The 24,972-nt window shown below is 38.5% G+C and overlaps 1 protein-coding gene across 3 annotated transcripts; it reads left to right on the top strand.

Moving 5' to 3' along the window:
- Window positions 1-24,946, top strand: LOC108127648 (bicaudal D-related protein homolog). 3 transcript variants are annotated; one of them, XM_017244821.3, is made up of 7 exons: window positions 1-252; window positions 1,267-2,055; window positions 21,998-22,294; window positions 22,355-22,543; window positions 22,939-23,004; window positions 23,215-23,395; window positions 23,458-24,946. In XM_017244821.3, exons 2-7 carry the CDS (start codon window positions 1,588-1,590, stop codon window positions 24,132-24,134), a joined length of 1,878 nt encoding a protein of 625 aa, XP_017100310.2. In that variant the 5' UTR covers window positions 1-252; window positions 1,267-1,587; the 3' UTR covers window positions 24,135-24,946. The 3 variants fall into 3 exon arrangements, with proteins under 3 accessions (XP_017100310.2, XP_017100313.1, XP_017100311.2); XM_017244824.3 differs by having other exon boundaries at window positions 2-252; window positions 1,868-2,055; XM_017244822.3 differs by lacking the exon at window positions 1-252 and adding an exon at window positions 272-287.
- The last annotated feature ends 26 nt before the right edge of the window (window positions 24,947-24,972 follow it).

Genomic DNA, 24,972 nt, shown 5'->3' with positions numbered 1-24,972 from the left:
GTTCACTTCAGTTAGTAACGAACGTTCGCGCCATTCAGACGTATATGCCACGCCTCCGCGCCGCCCCCCCGTTACACAAACAAAAAGCTGGGGAAAGCCACAAAAAATCGTAGCTAGAGAATCGAGATTCGAGCCGAACTTAAACGAAGCGAGGCGAACGCGGTTTACACGGCACCAGAGAATCAGAGATTCGGAGAATCCGAGAATCGGAAGTGGAGTGCTTTGGAGTGGAGCAGCGTCGTCGTGACCGAGGTTTCTGCCCTCTTTCATTTACGGATATAACACTAGTATATATCTATATATATTTTGAACAGAAAAATAAAGCCAAACTCTAGCCGCGTTTTGCGAAAGTGGAAAGTATCTGATGGATACTTTCCGTTTGGGGGAATTAATTAGACCAAAATCCATGCAAAGCGCGCGTTTATTTTTTGTTGTTTTGTCAATAATCTGGCCAAAACTGTAGCGGAAATCCAAAACAATAATACCAAAAACAAAAAACATAACAATGTTGTGTCAGTGCATTTGTGAACTGTGTCTGTGTTGCTCCAAAAAAAATAAAGAAATAAAATAATTGTTGGCCAAAAAAAAAAAAGCGTAGCTTAAACCATATTATTTATGTTGGCCCAAACAGCAGTGGCTTTTGGCTACCAAAAGGCAGCAAAGCGTGAAGTGCTTGCCAAATGAATTTTCTATATAACAAATGCCGAAACTACCAAAAAATATATACATACATATATAAATCGGTTACAAATTTTAACTGAAAAATAAACTCGAAAAGTGTGGTTTAGACCCTAGAGGGGCTTGCGATCATTTCGGTTCTATTTCAACATCCATTGAATCACTAAGTGGTAGTCCCCCAAAAATAGTTTTAAATTCTCCATCAGTATTAACACCCATTTGGAAACCAAAACCCATTGGCTACTTAAACCGCATGAAGCTTAACTAAAGACCAACTAAAGACGGGCTAACGACAAATTCCATTTTATATTAACCCTCTTGCTTAACACTGTAGTTGTATGTCATCCCTCCCACCTCCTGAAAACACCCCCTTCTGGCCAAAAACCCAAAAACAAGTAACTGAAAACGTGCTCGCAAATGCTCAACGTGACCCACGCTCCTTTTGGCCAATTCGCTTAGAGCCCTGAGATTAGCCCTGTGCTGTCTTATACTGTATATAGCATATCTCTCTCATTAAATGCCAATTGCCATTAGGGATGTGTACTTACTATCTATATATCTAACCCACTATTACACTATTAAATGCAGTCTTAACCCACGATATCGCCTGCTCTTTCGGGGGCAGTTCGGCCCATGGAACTATGCTCGGATATATCATCGTGTTGTCGTCGCCCCAACTGCAAATACAACATCAGCTAATCCTCCAAATAAAAACCGATCATCTGAATACCTAACCTGCCTGTCTCAGCCTTAAAAAGCGATTCAATTAAAATTGCATCTAACTTTAAATTACTGACCAAGTAGTGAGTGTGTGTGTGTGTGTTATGTCTGTAAATTTGGTTCGTTGTCTTTGCCCGTAATACACCACAAACACCACACCACAACACACCCCGCCTGAAGCTAACGATCATGCATAAACCAAAGCTAGCGAATGCTATAACCGCTGCTGCCATTGCCTCATCCATATCCACCAACAAAAGCAACAACAACAGCCGCCTCAGCAGCCTCAGTAGTAGCAGCAGCAGCAGCAGCAGCAGCAGCAGCGGCATCGGCATCAGCATTGGCGGAAAGTCGAAGCGGGCACGTCAGTTCGATAAGCCCGGAGGAGGCGTTCTCCGGCCGGACGACTCCGGCTTCGACCATCTCGACCTCGACCACTCGTCACTAATTGGGGATTCGATTGATTTAGAGCACTACATCAGCGCCATGGAGGCCCGACGGCACCAGGACCAGGAACCGGATGTCTGGGCCCAGTTGCAGCAAAAGGAGTCGGACATCCTGCTGGCCGCCGAACTGGGCAAGGCCCTGCTGGAGAAGAACGAGGAGCTGGTCAAGCAGCAGGAGAAGCTAATCGAGGACTATTCATCCAAAATTGAGGTGAGTCACGGAATTATACGAATTGAATAAATAAATATAGGGACTTGTGGCAATGGTATTATGTTTCAATTATACATAGTGGGTTGAAGTAATATATCTATAATTACTTTTTTCATTAATTTCCTAGTCATTCAAGCCGTACGTTACACCTCAGCGCCTCTCAAAATAGTTTAAAACTTTGAAAATCACGTTTAAATGTTTAAGATTCTCTTTAAAACATTTCCATTAAAATACCTTGTTTTTAATTTTTATAAATACAAAAGCTTTCCAATTATTTATTGAAAGAAAGAAAGGAAATTGATAAACTATATAATCTTCTACAACAAATATATAAGCTTTCTCGAAAGATACAAAATTCTGATTAATCATTTCATAATTTCGCCATTTATCAGGATTATACCTATAATATATGTAGGTCTTTTTATAGAAATCACTGAACCGATAAGGTAAAACCCTTGAGATTTTTAAATTAAAGAAAAAGTGTTGGGGTACTTTAACAAAATAATAATGATAAGGCCGCCTGTTTTTGAAAGATATGGAACATTCATAGTATATATCCAATATCTGATATAAACAGTAAAAATCGTTTCTTTTATCGAAATATCAGTAAAAAATTCCACCTTTTTAAAAATTCCACTGACTCACCCGATAGTTTTCATTGATTAATGCCGACATGTGTCCCTACTTATAGTACATATGACCTCCTATAGGAGAGGCTTTGCTTTCATTCCCAGAGGAACTATTAAATAATATATACAGGATATTGATTTTTTTTCGACAAATACCACACCTGGTGATGCAGCTTTGAAAACTCTATTTTTCCACAACTGTCCACTGCAATTGCCACCAAAAAGGGGGGCATTAACTATTTAGACAAACAAAATAAAAAACAGACAAATGGTCGAGACATGTCATTTTTTGGTGCGCAGTAAACCAGGGAACTATATCTAGTATAACACATAAGGTTATTGATTTTTTATAGTTCCCTTTTAAGCACTATAGTTTACAAAAATTATGAAATACTCCACCGTTTCTTTCTCTATTTAAAATTAGTATTATCAAGCACTTACCTGATAAGACTGGAGAGAGAAAAAGCAAAGTCTATGCATTACTTTTGAAAAACCCAAAACCAAAGTTTATGTCTGCGCCTCGACCTTGAACCGCTCGAACCAGTGGGCTGAGGTGGGTGGGGTGTAGTTCGTTCGCCTGTCACCTGTTCATACACACAAGCACACACCTGAATGTAGGAAAATGACAATAGAAATTGTTTCCGATAGGCAAACAACCCAAACGCTCCAGCCAAACTCTACTGGGGAAGTTCAAGCCGTGGCTCAAGTTCGTGGCCGTTCATTAGCATATTACTAGCACGCCGATATTCCCATCCCGGTTTCCCTTCCAATTTCCTTCCTCCACCATGGCGATAGTTAGGCTAATGTACTTTTGTTGACCAAACCCAACCCCAGGCCGGTACAACATTGTATTCTTATCAATTACGCCCCCGCCGACCGATTAATGGCATTTCAATGCACGGAACCAAGCCGAGCGGAATTACCAGGAAATGCTGGATGGTTTGGGAACACCACCTGACGGTGTCAGTAACCCAAACAGAGGACATGGCGATGCGTTGAACTTGAATATTTTCGTCGCCGCTCAAGCCCAGTGGGTTTTGGGACATGTTTACGTAGTTGGCTTAGTCACTCAAACTCGGCTGAAGGTGTGCAAGTATTTCTGTTTTGTTTCTTTTTTTAAAATACTGAATGAATGACTTCATCTTCATTTGGAAATGAAAGTGCGAAGGCCAATTGCCAGGTTCCGCGTAATATCCTGGGGGTAGTATCAGATGATGTCATAGGGGATACGATGTAATATTTTTAGCCAATTTTATAGTCTTCCCAGTGGGCCATAGTGGCCTCCCATGCATTTTCCCAATTTTTGAAGGGGACCCTCCAGAAAATTTGACAAAAAATCTGAAAAATATTTTGTTGCTAGATTTTGATGCAGATTTATGGAGAATCGATCTACAAATCGATTGAGGTATTCCACTTATGAATCGGATGAATATTGGCGAAGTTATAGTCTTCTCAGGGGCCCATAGTGGCCTTCCATGCATTTTTCCAATTTTTAAAGGGGACCCTCCAGAAAATTTGACAAAAAATCTGAAAAATATTTTGTTGCTAGATTTTGATGCAGATTTATGGAGAATCGATCTACAAATCGATTGAGGTATTCCACTTATGAATCGGATAAATATTGGCGAAGTTATAGTATTCCCAGTGAGCCAAAGTGGCCTTCCATACATTTTCCCAATTTTTGAAGGGGACCCTCCAGAAAATTGGACAAAAAATCTGAAAAATATTTTGTTGCTAGATTTTGATGCAGATTGATGGAAAATCGATCTACAAATCGATTGAGGTATTCCACTAAAGAATCGGATGAATATTGGTGAAGTTATAGTCTTCCCAGGGGCCCATAGTGGCCTTCCATGCATTTTTCTAATTTTTAAAGGGGACCCTCCAGAAAATTTGACAAAAAATCTGAAAAATATTTTGTTTCCAGATTTTGATGCAGATTTATGGAGAATCGATCTACAAATCGATTGATGTATTCCACTTATGAATCGGATGAATATTGGCGAAGTTATAGTCTCCCCAGGGGCCCATAGTGGCCTTCCATGCATTTTTCCAACTTTTGAAGGGGACCCTCCAGAAAATTTGACAAAAAATCTGAAAAATATTTTGTTTCCAGATTTTGATGCAGATTTATGGAGAATCGATCTACAAATCGATTGAGGTATTCCACTTATGAATCGGATGAATATTGGCGAAGTTATAGTCTTCCCAGGGGCCATAGTGTATTAGGATTGATCTATAAATCGATTAGATATTCCACCAAAGAATATTGGCAAAGATAGTGACTTTGCTTAGGGCCATAATTTTGTTTCCATGCTGTTACCGAACTTCATCAAATTTTAAATAAAAATGGTAAAAAAACGTAGAAACCAACCATAATTACCTCTTTTATTCCCGGGCTGTCAGATAAACTTTTGCTTTTACATATTTAACCCTTTATATGGCCTTGTTGCATATCTGCAACATACCGTTTAAATTCAATTATTTTTCAACCTGCGTTAAAAAACTGTCTAAAATCTTTTTGATGCAGTTCAGCAACTTTCGTTTTTTATATAACAAGTGTTGGTCAGTCAGAATTCTGTCCAATACTCAACAGGTGATTACTTTTCTCGCCAATTTGGTGAATGTGGTAATCTGAATTGGTTGTGCAGTTTCTCATCCAAAATATAAAAAATAAAAAAAAATTGAATTATTGATTCAATTAATGGTTAAAAATAGGTAAATATTATATTATGTTGCATATTTTTGAGTTTTTGTGTTTTTTGCATTATAATACAAATAAATCAACAATTTCACTTAGTTTAAAAAAATCGCTTTTTTTCGCTTATTTAAAAAAAAATTAAGAAAAACCCACCTTAAAAAAAAAATAAAAAGAAGTGTATTTTTTATTTTCACTTATCTACCGAACAAAAAAAAATGAAGAAAATCGGAGTTATTGCCTTATAAAGGGTTAAGCCAAAACCATTTACAATTTGAAATCGAATTCATATGCCACCTCGAAAACCATTAACTTCATTACAGCCAAGTCCAATTAAAAGCCAAAACAGAATTCCCATGTTCCATTTTCCATTAGTCATTAAATGAAAATGGCTTTGGAGTAATTAAATTGGGTCAGTTGAGAGGTCAAGCCCAGGGCAGGTTGGCTCGGACACTGCCAATTGTCATTTGCATTTTGGTTTTCTGTTTGTTTGTTTAATTTTTCAGTCATGGTGATTGCCCAACTAGTTCTGCCGTGCTGCTACGGCATAAATCTCTGGATTTCTGTCACCTTGACGCTACCTTTTGTATCTTTATGTATATCAAGTGACGCGAAGCGTCTGCCAAAAGCCACCTCTTTTAGACAAATTCACTTTTATTTGCGTGTTTTCATTTTTGGCAATATGCAAAATTGTTGTTCCTTCGTATCTAATTAATTTCGTGGCTCAAAATGTCGTTTCGAGTGACCATTCAGCTCAGACCCCACCAGACCAGACCAGACCAGGCCCATCCTATACTTTTCCAGAGCTCTAATACTACATACTATATACGGGACTGACGTAATTAGACGGCCCGAGCCGATTGTAGGTGTTTCGACCAAAGGCTATATATGTGGCTTAGTTGGTGTTTTAGCTTTGGTCCGAATCTGTTGGGTTTTTTTGCGGTCTGTTGAAGCGTGTGTGCCAATTTACGAGCATTGGCTTTTATTTTTAGCTCAGATTTTGCTTTTGCATTAACTTTTATATGCCTCATAATATTATTGTTCTGTGCCCAATTCTCAAATGCTAATGAGCAGCAGACCTTGGTCACCCAAATGGTCATTTGAAGGGTCATTACAGGTCCCTAAGCTGGCTTAGTCAAGTCTCCTTTGTGGGCGATAAACAGATTTTGGCCAAAATATGCACAAGTACAATGTAACACCTGGGAAAGCTTTTACAATTTATGGTATGGAGACATACCTTTATTCTCAATATTTCCCAGGCCAACTCCAATAATATCTAGTGCACAGACTTCACCAAATAGTTGACCATTGTCTGAACTAACCAAAACGTGTTTGCTACGCCCAGATTCGGGCCCAAGCCAGGTTTTCACAAAAAAGAGAACAATTGAGTGAGTGGAAATCAATTGGTATCTGGCCGGGTATTGTACTCTAGTTGGCTGTAAGTCGCTCGTTTATCACGATCTACTGGCAATTGTTGCTATTACTGGTTAGGAAATTTAAGCCCGACTTTGGTCGCTAGCCTGGGACAATGAAGTGTTGCAAATGGCAGCCGAAAGTAAACTATATAATTTGAAAACGTAGGCGTCTTTAACGGTTAGGCATTTAAATAATTTAAATTTCAATCGTTTCTTTTTCTCTATTTTTAATTTATTGTATACCCCTTTGGCCTTTTCGAAAGTCTACGCCCCTGAATGAAGGCTTTAATAACTTTTGTTGTTTGCTTTTTAGCCATTTCTGACATTGGCCAACTGGTTTCAGTAATTTATTTAAGCGCTCTTAGTAGAACGGCAAGCCACAAATGATGGCAATTCGTTCTTTGATCAATTACGATATTAAATTGAAACTTTCCGCTCTTTCCAGCCGATCAAAGAATGCTAATGAAAAGGTAATTCCGTTTAAACGTTCTTTGATTGGCCTTGATTGCAATTGAATTATATTCGAATTCGAAAACAGGATATGAGTAACTGAAGAAAATGAAAGGTTTTATGTTTTAATGAAAGGAAGTTCTACGGGCTATCTAGAAATTAGTTATAATAGATAGAAATTTGCATAAGTTATTTTATAGTTAATTGTTAAATAAACTGAGATTCTATTTTTAAAAATATAAAAAATCTATCTGTTGTTTGAGTCTTTCTTCCGCCATTCGATCGAATCTCACGCCCACGGCTTGGCCCCTTCTACCACTCAACTGACCATGCCAAGTGGGCGGATTTCTCGAGGCACCCAAGAACACTTCATTCCCAATAATGGTTACCTCTCAATCGAAACACCTACTGGACACCTACTGTATCTAAGGTTAGATAACCAAGACGCGTTCTACATGCAAATGCGCACCAGGTGCCCAAAAAATAAAAGAAACATACAATTTTTCAAAATAAAACTCTCCTCACGTTCGCCAGACAACTTTTTTTTTATATTTTGAGGTTTGAGGTGAAGTCATCAACACATTGTTGTTGTTCGAACGATTTATTGACGCTTTTTTTGCAAAAAAAAAATTTCAAAATCAACTAATTTGCATGCGAATAATACGGGTTTATAAACACACTTATGTACATATATATAGATCGTGTCCATCTTATTTACTGAAAATAAAACCAGTTTGATCTTCAGCCACAAAAATTGCTTTATTTTTGTAATCTTCTTTAACCCCTCGATGAGTCAGTAACTGAATCTCAGTCTGAGACTGAGTGGAGCTCATTTACCTGCTAAGCATTACTTCAAGTAGACCCTCTGAGGAGTATGCAAATGTACCCTCAAACGAGAGAATTTTTGGCTTAATTTTTGGTTCGGTTTCTCGAAATCGGGGGTGAACTGGAAAAGGGCGATGGCATACCCATAAATCTGAGGTTTGGCCCCCATTGAGGTGGGAAATTGAGGTCGTTCGACATACATAGTTCGCCACGATTATTATTGGACATTAGTCGTCAGCGTCACCCTATTCGCATTCGCATTGGCTCTTTTCCAGTAATAGCATTTCTTTGGTCATGTTTCGCTATGGACGGGTCTGAAAATTGTCATGGTGAGTGCTTGGTTTTCCCCGCCCCTCTATTTCTGTTACATGTCAAGAGTTACTTTCCTTATTGCACCTCTGCTCGTTTTTCGTGTCATCGGGAAAACTTTAGTTTTTAATGCGGATTTTCCGGGGGCGGCAGAGGTGGCCTTTTGATTTTTCAACTTTTCCCGGTAATGAGCTTTATGACAAGTCCGAAAAGCGAAAGGATCTCAAGTGTGTCTTGAAGTGTTCTAAGTGGGCTAGAATTAAACTTTTCCGAGGGGAATACATTTTGTTAAACGTTCTGTTGTATTTTTTGTACTTCTTATTTATTTTTTCTTGATAAACTTTTCTGGTTAACTACTGGCTTTACTTGCTTAATTAGGTTATGAAGCAAAAATTTAAGTTTACAACATTTTTTGGCCGAGATCGAGTCGGGGATAGCCTACCAGTAACGCTCTCGGCTGGTGTGCAAAGAGTAACGAGTTCGAACCGAGCTGGATCATAAAATTTGTTCTTATTTATTTTATTTTATTATTTATAGGATTTTTTTTTTCTTATTTTAATCATATTCTAAGTGTCAGCAGATTTAAGAATCTTATTCAGAAGCTAAAAACCAACAGAAACTTTAAAGTATTTTAAAAATAAAATCATCTGTGGGTCTTTTTCTAACTCGCCAACAAGCGCCTTGGGTGTAGGCCCATCTGTCGATTTTATTATCTTAAAAAATAAAATATTAAAATTAAATTAAGAAAAGTTAATCCATTCTTAGCCACTAAGCTTATATTGAAGTTTGCCACCCGAAAACATCGGCCACCCGTAGGAGACCCCTACTAGTGGCCATCCGAAACACATGGCCTTTTGACAAAGGGATGTGAGTTCGACCCCGCCTTGGGGTGAAGGGATAAATGAGATAGTCTTTACTAGACTATGTATTTCTTCACTCCTAGATCGACTGAAGAAGTCGAGATGTGTTGGCACCTCACTGTTGGTTCGGTTTCTAAAGGAATCAAAGCTTGAGGGTGTCCAATGGTCCCACGTTCTACACTTTCGACATGCACCGATGGATGGGGAACAACTGTGGATATTTGGGTCTGATTTCCTGATTTATAACCGGTTAATACCAACGCTTATAAAAAGTGCATACCAAAAAAATGTAAAAAAAAATTGTAAAACTATGTAAAATGAATAAAAAAAAAAGAAACTGTAAATTTTTTTGTATTTATTTTAATATGAAATAAATATTTTGATAAGGTAGATAAAGGCGACGGCCTTCAACCCGATTCACGATCAACTAACTGTGGCAGTAATCATGAATCCGTTTTCATGTTGGCCAATAATGGGCAGGAAGCCAAGACTCTGACTCTGGTGCAAATTATAGTCTGATATTGATTTAAGCTTTACATAATCGTTCCGCTCCGTCCTGGCCATCATCATCATTAAATGCGGCAAAGTCCGTGAGCCAACTGTACCGCCTCTCTGTCAAAGTCTATTGATGTGCAAATTACGGCCAACAACTGAAAATTAATAACTGCTGGGAAATTAATTCATTTCGTAGCGAGACCGACAACTAAATTGCGATTATCAACCACGGTAAACCCGGCTTTGACTTTGGCTAGAGTTTTCGGAGCAAGATACGCAGTCTCTGACCTGAAGATCCGACTCTAAAGTCTCCCAAGACTCTCGAGATTGAAACCATTGTTGTTGTCACATCTTTACCTCTGTACACCTCTGTTGCATGTGTATAATTTTTATTAAAAAAAAAAAGAAGTAATTGTTACCTTCTCTCCTACACATATTCCGAGGTGTATACGTATATTTTTAATGAATAGCAGAAGGTGAAAGCATTTTCACTTTCCAAAAAGCAATTTTCGGTGTCAAAGCGATGCTTGGGAACAATAGAAGTCTGACTATCATAAAAACTTATATATTTTGATAGAAAATTAATGTTTTATTTCCATCAGATAGGTGAGGAAAACTTATACAATACTGGTAAAGCCAAAAACTGGCCTTTTACTCGTCAGCTGACTCATTGACAAATAATTAACAATATCTCCCTGAACTCGAGCTCACTCCCCACCCTGTCATATATCTGCTATATACGTACATGGCTAATTGGCCAGCTTTCATTGCAATAATAAATATATATACATATATATTTTTTGTGTGACTAAGAGCCGAGCCAATTGGCAAATTTCAAATTCCAATACAAATGCAAATAAATATACAAAAAGTATTCATATGTATATATGGCCATCGAACGTTAGCATGATGACAATAATAGACGATTTCACAAAATACGATATAGCCGCCCCACCATACCATACCCATACCCATACCAGAGAAGTCAAAGCCAAAGGCCAAAAAGCCGCTGGGCAAAACTTTTTCAAAGACTCACGCAAATCAGATAACGAATTCGAGTGTCAAGCCAAGTGGCATAAACAATGTGCCTCATCTTATGTGTGTGTATGAGTGTGGTAAGGACCAGAAAGGGGGCCAGGACTTGTGGCAATGACAGTAATTTATGCACCGAACGTTCAATTCAAATGACTAAACCATAACTGGGTTGGGAGATCTGTTAATTGCAAAACTGTCGGATATATCGGATATAAATGTGTTATTTCTTGACTAGATACACACTGACTGGATACATACGTACTAAAGACCTCTGGCTTTATATTTAATATTAAACTTATCTATTAACATAACATCATTAACAAATCTTGAACACAAATCAGATTTAAATGGCTTGTAAGCTTCGACTTGCAAGGTCAACACTGGAGCCACAATTAAAGGTTTTAATTTAAAACACGAATTTAATGGCCAATTATCATGTCATCAGTCTACAAACAGATACCTAAGAGGTAGCTCCAAATGTATGCATACTCATGGATGTATTACAAAATCGAATTAAATTTAGTTGAGCATCCGCACAAATCGAATTCGTCTTATTTGGGGAATGACTCAGATGGAGGGGCTCTAAACAAAAAAAACAACCGAAACACAAATTGTAAGATCGCTCTACTAGGCATGAGCAACAACAATTAGATACAGATACAGATACAGATACTTTTGCAGAAAGAAAACTAAAGGGGTTTTTTGGGGGGAGGGGCAGAAATAGAAATAGAAAAGCTTTAAGCCGTAATCGAAACAGTTTTTGTCTCTTGAGTGTATCTGTGTGAGCCAGTGTTGGCGTTATGTAACGGCTCTTTCGACTAAGAGGCCTTATTTTTGCCAATTTGTATCTTTTTTTTGGAGTATCTACTACTATGTTAGGGTGGTTTTTAGAATACTCTATTATAGGTTTTGAGAATAAAAGATGCTAAAATAATTCTATCTGTATCTATTGCAGCTATACTTATTTAAAAACCTATTACTATTTTTTTTTTATTTACAAAATTAGGAAATCAGAAAAATCTTGGCCCAAAAGCAAGTCTGTTTCAAAATACCCCCGATTTTATAGTGCAATGACGTTTTCTGTTTTTTACTTGCACCTTGCAGTGCTTTTGCAATTAGCGCTCGACTCGCTTCTTTCCGCCATTGTTTGCGTAAATGTTTCACCCACAAAACTCAGGTGCCCAGCCCAGCAGTTCGCCGCACTAGTGCATGGGTGTCGAATTCACTATGCCCCTAGGGTAGACGAGTACCCACCAGTCAATACCTAAGACATGTATTTCAGAGGCGAATTTAACTAAGGCATGTCATAGGCAGTGTACAATCGTCACCTCTTCGTATACCAATGAGTATGGAATTGGGGTACCCAAAAAGAGTACCCAAATACATACTACTAAGGGACATCGAATTAGGTACGGAATTGGGTACTTTATACAGTATAGCCACTTGGGTATCTACCAAGGGACATCGATTTACACACCCAGAAAAAGATTTTTTTTTTCTTAAAAATTTTTGTTTTTTAATATGTATAAAATTATTTAATATTATAGAAATACATTTAATTCATTTTTAAAAATTTATAAAATTATTTTACTTATCATAAATTCACAGAATTACACCATTTTATTTGGCTTAAAAATACTTATTTGTAACGTGTGCAAAAATTATGTGTTGTTGTTGCTGTTGTTATTGTTGTTTAAGGCATATTTCCAATGCCGCCATCAGCAGAAATTACATCTAATATTATAAAAAAAATCATTATTAAAATTAAAACCAATATTTTTTTAAATTCTTACCAAGTAGTCCTAAATATACATTTCGCGCTGTTTTTAATGACTTTATACTCCATCATTAAGGAATCGCTTAGCATATTTTTTAAATTTCTGGCAACTTCACCAGGGCTGCAACAAATGCCTTATAATTGACGCCTGAAAATAAATTCTTTTCTCTTTTGCAAACCATAATTATAATTATTACCTTTTTTATCCTTTTTTATCACTATTTCACTGTCACTGTTTTTAATATTTATTTAGTGTTTTTATTATTTATTTATTATTTACCACACTTTCACGTCGTGTCACCAAATATGCTCAAGTTATACTGAAGCAAAAATCAAAAAAGAGAAGATTTTCGTTTGCGCTTTGTGGTGGAGTACCAAAGTATATACTCGCATCTGTTTAACTCCTTCTAGCAACAATAAGAAACAATTTACTGCATGTCCACTTTCTAAGCGGTCATTTCGTTTAAAAGAAAATTTTCGTTTGCGCTTTGTGGTGGTCCGACCGTCGTATCCAAAGGGAGTACCAAAGTATATACTCGCAGTGTTATAGAAAAAAACATGAAGCAGAGAATACCCAAGCCGCTATACCAACAGTAAGCGATATGGGTACCCACAAAAGAGTACCCGAATCCATACCCAAAAAGAACTATTGCCACCAGCCGAACTGCTGGGAGGTGAGTTTCTGCTGCAGACACACATTCGGAGCAGTACCCGAGTAAGTGAGTCCCAGGAAACCATTTAGCATTGCAGCCTGAGAACTAAGTCGCTTGTCACTTTGTCTTGTTGCACTCCAATTTGGCTTTAACCGGGTAAAAGGTGGCAGCTCTCCATGTTATTGCCGCCTTTTTTTCCGCTGTCTGATGGCACTTTTACACTATCATGTTGGCTCAGTAGTTTGAATTATGGACAGATTGCCACATTCATTTCTTTAACTGTAATTGGAGCTCGGGTCTCTTTTCCCCGGAGTAAAGTGTCGGCTGACGACGGGCTGACAAAAAATTGCCCCATAAAGTTGCTTTTTAATGGAGAAGACCCTAAAAAAGAAAACGTTTATCCAGCCTGGGAAATGCGGAAAATTGTTTCAGACAATTTTCATAGAAGACAGGTGCCTTATCAGAAAATAGATTACTCTTTTTCAGAAAGAAGGAAGACTATCCTACATAAATCACTGACAAAACTGAGCTCCCCCTATAAATTAATCAATATTGAGTTGAGAAATAAGCTCAATTACCAACAACAAACTTTGCCATAGCTACCACAAAACTAAAGCGAAAAAGCCAAGAAAAAAATGTTTATTTATTTGTATTTATGACGAGCAAAACATAAACAAAGAAAGAGTAATAAAACATGTCTTCGCTGTACATAATTGGGCCATAAATTTTAAGATTTTCCTTCAGCTTCAACTTCAGCGCTAAACAAGCGGAATTATATGGAAATAATCTTTAGCAAATGTTCGGGCCATTGTTCTTGGTCTGAGCTCATCATCAACAGTGGCTGACTAGCCAGGGAGTCGTAATCTTAAATCTTCAACTAGTTACCCTCGGCGAGGCACTCATCATGGCGTATACTTAATTTTTCTGTGGCCCTGAGATGACCGCTTCGTTGGCTTCGACTTCTTTTTGGCTTAATTGTCAGATTCAAGTAGATTTTTTTAACATTTTCTGTGTCATAGTATTATTTTCGTATGTTTCTTTCTTGTTAACAATGGCCCCCCTGCCTGCAAGATTAATGACATTTTCAAAAAAGAAACATCTGTCATACAACTAGGAAGTAGGCATCTTCGTTTATTTTTAAACGTTTCATTTTTGGCATTTATTGACTCTCCCGTTTATTGAATGTAACTTTCACACATTTCTCCGTTGGCTTAAAAGTGTTAATTTTATCTTGTTGGCCAAGGAGTGTCTTTTGGTTAGTTTACATCCCAATCGGAAGCTGTCGGAGCTCCAATATCATTTCCCCTTTTGCGGTTAACGAGGAAATGCAAAGCACGTGCCAATTTCATTCATAACTATTGCTGACATAAATTTATTATTAATTATAAAGTATTTTAACAAGGAGATGTATTTTTTTGGCCATTGAATAATCAGAGATTTTTTTTAAAGTTCGTTTTAACAACTGTTTAAATAAAACTTCTCCTTTGTCTGACTTGGGGGTTCATTTACTCGGGCACTTGTGCCGCAATGATAATTGTTTTTATATAGCCATGTACTTTTTTATACATTTTCGGTTAATACTGTTTTTCGCAATCTGTTTTGGCCAAGTCCGCGTCATTAGCGAAGCCATCATAATTAAAAAACTCTTAGCCAGCCCAGCCCGTCGGAGCTCTCTAGACAAAAGAATTGTTTTAGAAAAACAAGATACTTCAAAATTGTGTAAACACCTAGAGAACACCGCGAGAACAAATGAAAAACACCAGTTGTTTAATATTTTGAAATATTTAATGAGTTGGTTAGAACGACTCTGGCATTAAAAATATTTTTATGGTTTTTTAAGTATTTGATTTGAAGGATAGGTGTTTATTATAACAAGGGGTTTTAAAAAATTAGTAATAATGATTAAAAGTGGAAGGCAATAATTTACTTTGAAGAGAAATCATAGCCCAAGATATAAATAATATCTTTCACAAAAAAAGCCTAAGTTGAGAGTTTTTTATAATGATTTTATAGCTAACGGTGACTAATTGTTAAAGCCTCTTCTCGAAGATCCAAACACTTTCTGGCCATTTCTTTTTTTCAATTTTTTGTTTAGTTTGTTGACTCCAAGTAGTTTGTTGGCCAAGAGCCGAAAAGTAAATGAGGCCCACGCGCTGTCATAGCCAAAATAATATAAAAAGAAATGTGGCCCAGACGTAATCCTACCCCCTCGTCCCACCGCAACCACCTTTCCTTTTAGCCTGCCCCATTTCATCGTCTCAGATGTGTGCGCATGCGCAGTGGGCGTCACATTTTGCCGTAAGTATTTATGGCCTAATAATTTTTGACTTGCTTTTTGGTGGCAAGCACTATCTGATCTAGAAGTCAGTTAATTTTCGGTGCATTTCTCTAACTGCTTACCTCATTCCATGTGCACAATTTTTTGTCATTCCGGCCGGCAATCAGAGAACTTTTTATCAGCCAACAGGTGATAAGTTTCCACTTTATTTTGGCCATGTTTCGCGTGTGCCCGAGATAAGATAAAAGCCAAAAGCGAAGACAACTGCACCGATTTCATTTCTCCCATGAATCATCACAGTTTGGGCGAATATTTTGTAAACAAGCCTCACCCACGCTTACTTTTATTTTTTATTTATCTCTCCGAAGAGCCGCTAATTAATCATAATTACCGTTTCCGACTTTTCCTGCAACATTTAAAGCGCCGCTGCAAATTGCGACATTGAAAGTTTGTGGCAATCAAAACAAACCCACAGAAATAGCAATCACCTGAGCGGCCCGGTGATCACCCACTCATCACAAAAAATTCACCAAAAATTTCAGTTTAATTAGGTGTCTCGGGTCCTCTGCTCTCGAAATCGTTTCTGTCTTCGAGGCATTCAAAATTCAGCTCAGATATATAAATAAAAATCAGCTGCTTGCCCAATGTTTTCACAATTTTCCCAACAATGGCTCGGAGGAGTTGTCTGGAAATCGGCATAAAAATTGTCAATGCCAGGCACTTGAAATTAAAGTGAGTGAGTGATGATATCTGGGCTATAAATTTGCAATTCAAGAGGTAACTTACCGGGAGTGAACTTGCAAAATTAACAAAAAATGGAGCATGAAATAGATAATGAAATGAGGGCTTTATAATAATGATAATCCTCTTTATAGATCTTTGAAGTTTGTCATTGAAACCCTTAATATTAATAAATCATTTTTATGTGCAAAGGTAGCAATTAAGGTCCTTTTTTTCATATGAAATCTGTTTTTAATAATATTGTTCACTCATTGTATTGGTTCATCATTTATTTTTCGAAGAAGACAATTGTGTGAGGCAATAATCTGCAACTAAATCCCCCAATTGTTGTCATCCCCTTCAACTCACCATGACCAACTTGGGCAGAGGTCTGGGGCCCGGCTTCCACTCATCTACTCGTACTCCCTCCCTTCCAAGGGCATCTGAAATTGCATTGCCTTCCGACCAGACCAAACCAAAGCAAGACAAACCGAACTGAACCGAACAATGGCAACTATCTGCCTTTTTGCCTCATTGTGGTATTATTTTTATTATTATACTTATTAGCTGTTGGCTGCTTCTTTTTTTTTTTTGGTTTGTGGCTAAATCTGAAAGGCCGGGAGTCAGTCAAGTCAGCCAGTCAACTGTGGAGGAGGCCTGAAGAGCTGCCACGCCCACCGTGCGACTGCGGCATGACCTTAGGCGCATAAACAAACTTTTTGGCGCAAGCCCCAAAACCCCTACCTCTTTGGACTTGGTCTATAACTTTTTATGACTTCAAAGTTGAAAATCGGTTTAGTAGCTGTTTTGGGCCATAAAACGGGGTTGGGGGTCAATGCTGCATTTTGGTGCATTGTCAACGAGTGAGGAATATAAAAATATTGTATAATAAAACAGTAAGTTATGATTTATATAGGTATACGTCCGAGAGAATGCTTTAATTTGAGCTTTTGTTTTAAGAAAAATATGAAGTTGAAATTGTACATCAAAGATGTACCTCTTAAGGATAATACTTATGGACTCTAAACTATCCCCAATTTTGAGAAAAAAAGTCATATAATTTTTTCAAGTGCACTTTAATAGCCTCCTTGAAAGGCTCCTTGTGTGTATGACAATTGAATTGCCAACTGGCCAACAGAGGTTTGTGAGTCAATTGATTTATGGCCGATGTGCTGCAATCTGGCTGCACTATGGAGCAATTCTGGCTAATTGCCGAGTTTCACACTCGACTCCAAATGGCTGATCTCGCTTCTTGGCCAACAACAAGCTAAAATCAGACAGAAAATTGTTCAAAGTGAGAGGGAGAGACTCTTTTTCACAAGACTTCCCCTTTGTTATCAACGATCGTTAATCGGTTTTCATTTAAATGAGCTGAAATTAGTCAAAATGCCGGGATGGCTAAACGTGCAATTTTCATAATTTGTGCGCTACATTTCGTTGTGTCTGGCAATAAAAAGCATTATGGCATTTGCATTTGCATTTGCAATTATGTGCGAGTGCTGCTAATTAAATACTAATTGTGGAAAAGTCTTGTGAAAACGGAAAGTTTGTAGTTTTCCTGGCGGGTGGACTGCTTTCCCATCCGAACCACCCTCTCAAATATAAAGAGATCTCCCTCGGTTTTCTTAATGATCTGCTGTTCAACGAAGTGAGGTTGATTTATCTATGAACCGGGCTAAAATACGCACTGTGAAGGAAAATTCATGGCAAGGCATGTGGAAAATGGCCAGGCATTTGGTAATGTTGCATCTATGCTGTTACCAATGCTGTTTGGGCCATTGACTCACAGCCAGCCCAAAAGATCCAATCCCAACCGATCCGATCCAAGCTGAGCTCATCCACCGCCTGAGTCATTGCAATGTTTAGCAATTTAAATGCTTTAAGCCAGCTGAAGGTTTATTAATACCCGCTGAGGTAATTCCCATTCATTTGACATTCGGAACTGCAGCTTACCTGCCAAGTTGCATCCACAAGAATAGAGCCTTGTCAACTCATCGCGTTGGTAAAAAATTCAACAACAGAAAATAAATAAAAACTCATTCAAGCGAATCACCCCGCTTTTGGCCCAAACCGCCCCTTCTGGCACGTTTCTGGCCGGGCCAGCGTGACTTTGCTGGCAATTTAGTTAATTATTTTAAAGCAATTATCGAATGCATTTTTAGAGCTTTGGCGGCATGCCGCTTTCAACACTCGACTCATCAGTAATGTTATTGGACTCGATGACGGTCCATCATGAGTGTCTCTTAAGGGCCTGAAAAAAGACATGATTTACCAATCCAAAAATCAGCAACTTCAAAAGTGATTGTGAAATGCAAATAGTCAGTCATTTAACACATGGTTTAAGGTATTAATCTATGATTTGTTAGTTGGGTAGAATTTGTTTAAAAAGTGCTTATCAGTCTTTCAGTTGAAAGAAAGGACTATACTTGAAAAGTTTTGAAAAGGTTAATTTCAAGGATTTAAATAAAGATAGAAAGTACTTACAGGGCTAAAATATATTGTTTCAGGTTTGTAATCTATTTTCATCATATTATTTGAATTTATCATGCATATATATTTATTTATCCCCCAATTCCAATTATATATGAGCAATAACCCCACAGCGGACAGAGTCCTCTCATATTCAAGTGTGAAATTAAACAAACCGCCAACACTTCACAATATTGAGCACAAATAAGTTTTCCCCATTTACCTGGATAGCTGTAACCAATAATAGACCGCTGGAGGGAGACTGAGAGGTATTTGCATAAGTGCACACTTTTGCCCGCAAATGCTTTTGGCCCATTCATTGATGAGTCATCGCCAGCGCACCTGTCGCTCGTTGTTGGCGGCTTGTTGCTACCTCTTCTCTAGACTATTGTTGGTTTTGTGTCGCTAACCGTGTCAATTGCTTCGACATTTCCTGCACAAAATTTCGCTGCACAAATATTTATAATTTTCATAGCTCGAAAATGGCAGCGAATCGACAACAATTCCAAGTGAGCGCCGCTTTACTTCGAAAGTGGGTCGAGTTACGTCGCATTTGAATAAGACAAGCAGCAGTAGCAGCAGCCTTATATTGGTGGCAACAAAAAAAAAATAAAAGAAATAGAAATACCTGGCAACATGTTGCCGGTGTTGCAGAGGGGCGTGTTTGTTTACCTGTGCTGGCTGTGCGAGATATCCCATTTCAGGTGATCATGCAATGCAATTAGCTTTGGATGAAAAAGAGATCCGAAATACAAATACGTAATAAAATTAACGCAAAAAACAAAACTGCTGGCATGACCATCATGAAATTTGAGGCTGATTTTGTTTGTTGAGTGTTGCTTTTGGTGTTGTTGCTGCTGCTATGTTGCGTCTTCAGTTTTCCTACAATTAAAGTCTGCCACATGATTTTGCTTTTGAATATGTGAGCTCATTTTTTTTGTTTTATGACGGCTGCTGTGGTGGCTTGTATCACTCGGAAAAATTGGTAGCTTTTACCTTATATTTGCAAAGGAATTTATTAGAAACAAGATGGTTGAAATATCTACTTTTCAGATACACTTTTCCGCATTTTTTATATTTAAATATCAAGTAGATACTTGATTCAAAACACCATTTTGCAATATACAATGGGCTACGGGGCGTATGAGTTATTTTGATCCATACCCCCAATATTTTCGCATCCTTCAAAGCGGGCATTTATCCATATAGTGAATCAAAACATTAAAGTAAAACTTGTAGGTTTATTTTATGATATTTTATTTTATTTTTTAAGAATGGGGTTTCATGAATATTGAAAAGGGCTACGGGGCGTATGAGTTATATTGATCGATACCCCCAGTATTGTCGTGTCCCTCAAACCGGCCATTTATCCATATTGCGAATCAAAACATTAAAGTAAAACTTGTAGGTTTATTTTATGATTATCTTTATAATAGAATAGTTATTTTTGAGATTAAAAATTAGAAAATTTCCAACTAAAACCATAAAGATATATCATAAACTATAATAACCTACTTATCTGATTAAAAATACACAGAAATAATGAAATTTTTTTCCCTGTATTGCTGATTTGGTGGCAACTTCCGCTGTTGGTGTTGCTGTTGGTGGCTTGTGGCTCTTTGTAGTGGATGTGGTGCTGCTGGAGCTGCTGCCATCATCAACACATTTCATTGAGCGTGAAATAGAAACAGAGAAAGTACCATATGTACAATCATTTTATTTCTGTTTTGTTTTTTTTTTTATTTTTATTTTTTTTTTTATACATATATAATTTGTTGTTGTTTCATTTCCATCTGTGGCTGCGCAGTCTCCTCAGACTTTTGAGTCTGTCTCTGATTGCAATTGTGTTTTGTTATTAAAGTTTTCCATTGTTGCTAGTTGCAGCAGTTTTCCTATTTTTTTTGCTTATAGTTTATTTTTTTCTGTTTGGTGCTTGGCTTGTGCAGCGACAACGACTTTGTGGTTTTTTCGGCATCGTTGGCGTCTTTTGCATTTTATGCAAATTACTAGTAATTTTATTTAAGCTTTTCATTTACAGCTTTGTCGCTCCAATTTATTGGGTTGTTGTTTATTTTCTTCTGGCGGTTTTTTCTGCACTTCCAGTTGGTTTTGCTGATAGGCCGAAACAATCGCGTTGACTTCTCAGATTTATTGCCAACTCGTGATTTTCTCTAGCTCATTATACGTGGTCGCATTAGCTTTTCCGCCTTCCGATAATCCCACAGACAAAAAAAAAATTAGAAAAAAGAAGCTGCATTGGTTACAAGGCTGGCTTAGAGGTTCTATCAGCGGATTTTATTATTTTGCAGGCCGTTTTTTGTCGTACATATAGTGCTAGCCAGTGTTTGTCGATTGAAGGTCCAATTATCGATTAAACTTTGCATGCAATTTTCAATGTCTCCGCAAGCCTTGATCCAAAAAGGTCGGCCCGCAAAAACACAAATAGCCCCCAGCCAGTGGGGCTTACTCATACCTGGCTAAGACTGTCAGACACACGCCTGTCAATTATGCAAATTAATTGCCGCCGTTCCTCGTGCCAATACCTCAGACTGGTAGCCGAAACCCGGACTTAGATCACATTTTATATAGGATCTATGTATAAGACTTGAAAAGTCTTAAGGGCGTTTCAAAGCCTACTAAAACCTATAAAGATGTTTTAAGGCCTGTTAATAAAAAAAACTTCATGATCAGATAATATATCCGTATTTAAAAAAATCTATAAAAACTCCATAAAACACCTTTATGTTTAAAAAACTTAATTAAAATCAAATACTTCAAACAATTGACTGAAAACTCTCCAACGACTCTTGAAAAACTCCTCAGACTGATGCGCTTTTAATTTTCGTATTTTTTTTGCCAGCCATTTGTCTGGAAACCGCATCTTGGCACAGAGAAGTGAAAATTCAATTGCATTTTAATTTGAATAATGGGAATTTGTTTCTTTTGATGGCTGAGTCCGCCTGCCGTTGGTGTCAAAAGTCGTTGGCATTGTTTTTGCTGTTTTTCTTTTTGTGGCTGGGAGTCTTTTGGCCGCCAGCACAGTGGGCCAAATCGGCACAAACAGAAAACCGAGTGAGAGGAAGTTTTCGGCCAACCTGCAGCCAATTGAAAATGCAAATAACTAAACAATTAGCCCGGCCGAGAGCTGAGAGCCAAGTTAACCTTGCGGTTTGCCTGGCAACTACATTGTTGCTGTTGCACATTGTTTGGCTTTACTTTCATTGTCTTGAGTGGCGTATAATTGACAACACGTCATAGAACAAACAATACACTACGTGCCCAGTACACTCATAATTAACTTTCCATTTTCCCCCTTTATCTTTGTGCAGAAACTCGAGCAGGAGAAGCATGTGCTGCGCCAGAAACTGTCGATCGCCGAGGACGAGAGCGACCAGCGTGTCCTCGAGCTGCAGTCCGATCTCAACGAGCTCAAGGATAAGCTGCACACCCAGGACACGGCTATCCGGCAGGCGGAAAAGGAGAAGACCATCCTCATCGATGAGCTGCAGCACCAGAACACACGGCTCACCGAGCAAATCCAGGAGGCTCATGCCACGGAGCTCAAGCTCAGCGCACAGATCCAGGAGCTAAAGGACCAGTACCACTACAGAAATAGCAGTCTACAGGTGGGTTTTCTTATCTATTCTCCTGGCAGTTGTTTCAAAATCAAGTTAAATCCTTTCCAGGAACATGTCAACAGCCTGGAGTCCATCAAGACAGAACTCAATCTCACCACGGGCAAGAGACAGGAGCTAGAGCGCCGTCTGCAGCACGCCCAGGAGGAGAAGGAGAGCCTGACCTCCTCCCTGGAGGAAGCCTCCGACAGAATCCACATGCTGGAGCGCCACGCCCGCGAGCAGGAAACAAAATTAGAGGTAAGTTCTAGTGAAAAAAATAAATTTTTTCTAAGAATAATAGTATAGAAATTGGCAAGAGGAGAAAATCAGAATTGTCTTTATCACGTAGCGACAACGAAATCGTGATTTAGAAGCCAAATGAAGATTATTTATGAGTTTGGCTAAAAAAAGGCAACTGCGCAGTTTTTCGAGTGCCGCTCCCCAGGTCTACCTCTGTATATCTCCCCGGCAACGACTTTCTTTTTGCTCCATTTGGAGCAAAGATTAAACTCCAAACCGAAAAATATTTATGGACTTGGACTTGGAAATCTAATCAAGTCTATATAAAAATATGAAATATGTGCAGAGATTTTGAAAGAAAGACTTAAAAAATCAATTATGAAATTTAATTAATACATTTTTTAAATCCACAGACCACCTTACAGGCATTGGAGCGCTCTCAGCGGGAAAATAATGTACTCAGTGAACGATTGGGGGCCGTAAGTTTAATTTTTTATTTTAAAAAATAATTTCAACTACTAACCAAAACATCTAACGCCTCACAAGGATTACTAATTGGGTTTAATATGAAAATCAAACATTATTTTCTTCTAAAATCATCTGATTTTTTTCCAAAACATCAAGAAGTTTAGACCTAGTTTCATCTCAGATACAAAAACTAATACCTACTATTCGAATCCTTTCTACAGGACACAAATTCGAGCACCCCAGGGAAAAAGAGTCTGCAGTTCGAGATGGAATGCGACGAGGACGATGGCAGCTATACGGAAACGGGGAAGCCCAACCACATGTGGATAGAGGCTAGGTCCGTCTACATACAACTCAAGTCCCTGGTGGACTCCTTGAAAGTGAGCCACGACGATGACTCAGGTTGGTATTCAAAAATATTAAAAAGAAAAGATATAAGCATTAAATAATATTAATAATTTCAGGTCTCAACTCGGACATATCTCTAGAACTAGAGTCGATGGACAACACAATTTCCAGTTCGGAGCGCAATGAGGACGGTCATCCGGCCATTGAGTTCCGCCAGGGCATGCTCTCGTCCATGTCCGATGAGCTGACCAGGCTGCTACTCAACCTGGACGCCGGAAACTTCAAGAAGATGCTCGACCAGACCCGCAACCTTGTCCTGGAGCAGGAGGATGAGATCAAACGCAGCCACCAACTGATCCAGCAGCTGGAGGCAAAGGTCACAGTGACGGACGTAGAGCTGCAGAACGTAAAGGAGGAGCGCGACCAAGCCCGGGGCGATCTGGAGGACAACACCGACCGGGACGAGCTGCTGTCCAAGGCGCAGACGGAGCGGGATGCGGCCAACGAGCGGCGCACCAAGGCGGAGGTGGAGCTGGCCAAGACGCGCGTGGAGCTGATGCAGGCCAACAGCCAGCTGCTGGAGTCGATCCAGCAGAAGGTGGAGCTGTCCCAACAGCTGGAGCAGTGGCAGATGGACATGCAGGAGCTGATCGACGAGCAGATGCGCTCCAAGCTGATCAACAACCGGCGAGCCCTGGCCACCGAGTCGACCAACCCTCCGCCCAGCAGCGCCGCCGCCAACCTGGCCAAGCGTGTCTCCAGCTACAAGCTCTGGAGCTTATTTCAGCGGTAATTGGACGAACCTCACGCCGCGCTGGAAGGTGTACGCCACCCTCCTGTTCTTAATGTAGGAAGGGAATCTACAATACGAGTATATATTTTTAGTATTTATACACCCCCCACACACACAAAAATCAGAGAGTCTAGGCTAAGGATTGTACTTAATTGTTATCTGTATACTGAAGCATCGCCCTTATTCTGTTCGTAGTGAAATCTATCTAATTACGCTTTATTAATTTTAAACACTTACCGCATATTCGATATGATTATTGTACCTATTGTAATTAATGTAACAGTAACCATACTTGTACCTATGTTTAAACACAAATCTTAAAAGCTCGCGCTTGAACCCCTTATGCATATATTTCTCAATTAAGTTTGTCCAAAATTTTCTCTTAAAATCTCCCATTATGGACTCGATAAGTAACCACAAACCAGCGGAGAAATCCGACAGAGTTACTTATTGTGTCCGTTTGGGTAATAATTGTTAAATAATAATTCAAAAAACATATCGCGCCTTTTTGTTGGCGGCTTTAAAAGCCTCCACTTCTCGTAAAAAAAACTGTTGCGATTCATCAAAATCAAAATAAAAATTAAAATGAAAATGAAAATCAAAATCTGTACGTAAGCAAGTGTAATGTGTAAGCAAAGCATTTATGTTATAGAAAATAAAAAAGATATATATTATTCATCATGCTGGCAATCGATAGGAGCGCAGTACATGTTGAAAACTGTGCAACAGACAAAACTTGCCTTAATGAACGGACAATGAAATTTTAGATTGTTTAAACAACATAACATACCAATAAAATTTTAAAAACCTCACACACCATATTTGGTAAAAATTATTT

This window comes from Drosophila bipectinata, chromosome 3L (assembly GCF_030179905.1).
Source record: "Drosophila bipectinata strain 14024-0381.07 chromosome 3L, DbipHiC1v2, whole genome shotgun sequence".
NCBI classification, from domain to species: domain Eukaryota; kingdom Metazoa; phylum Arthropoda; class Insecta; order Diptera; family Drosophilidae; genus Drosophila; species Drosophila bipectinata.
The sequence above is the reverse complement of the archived record's forward strand: the minus strand, read 5'-3'. Positions and strand labels throughout refer to the sequence as shown.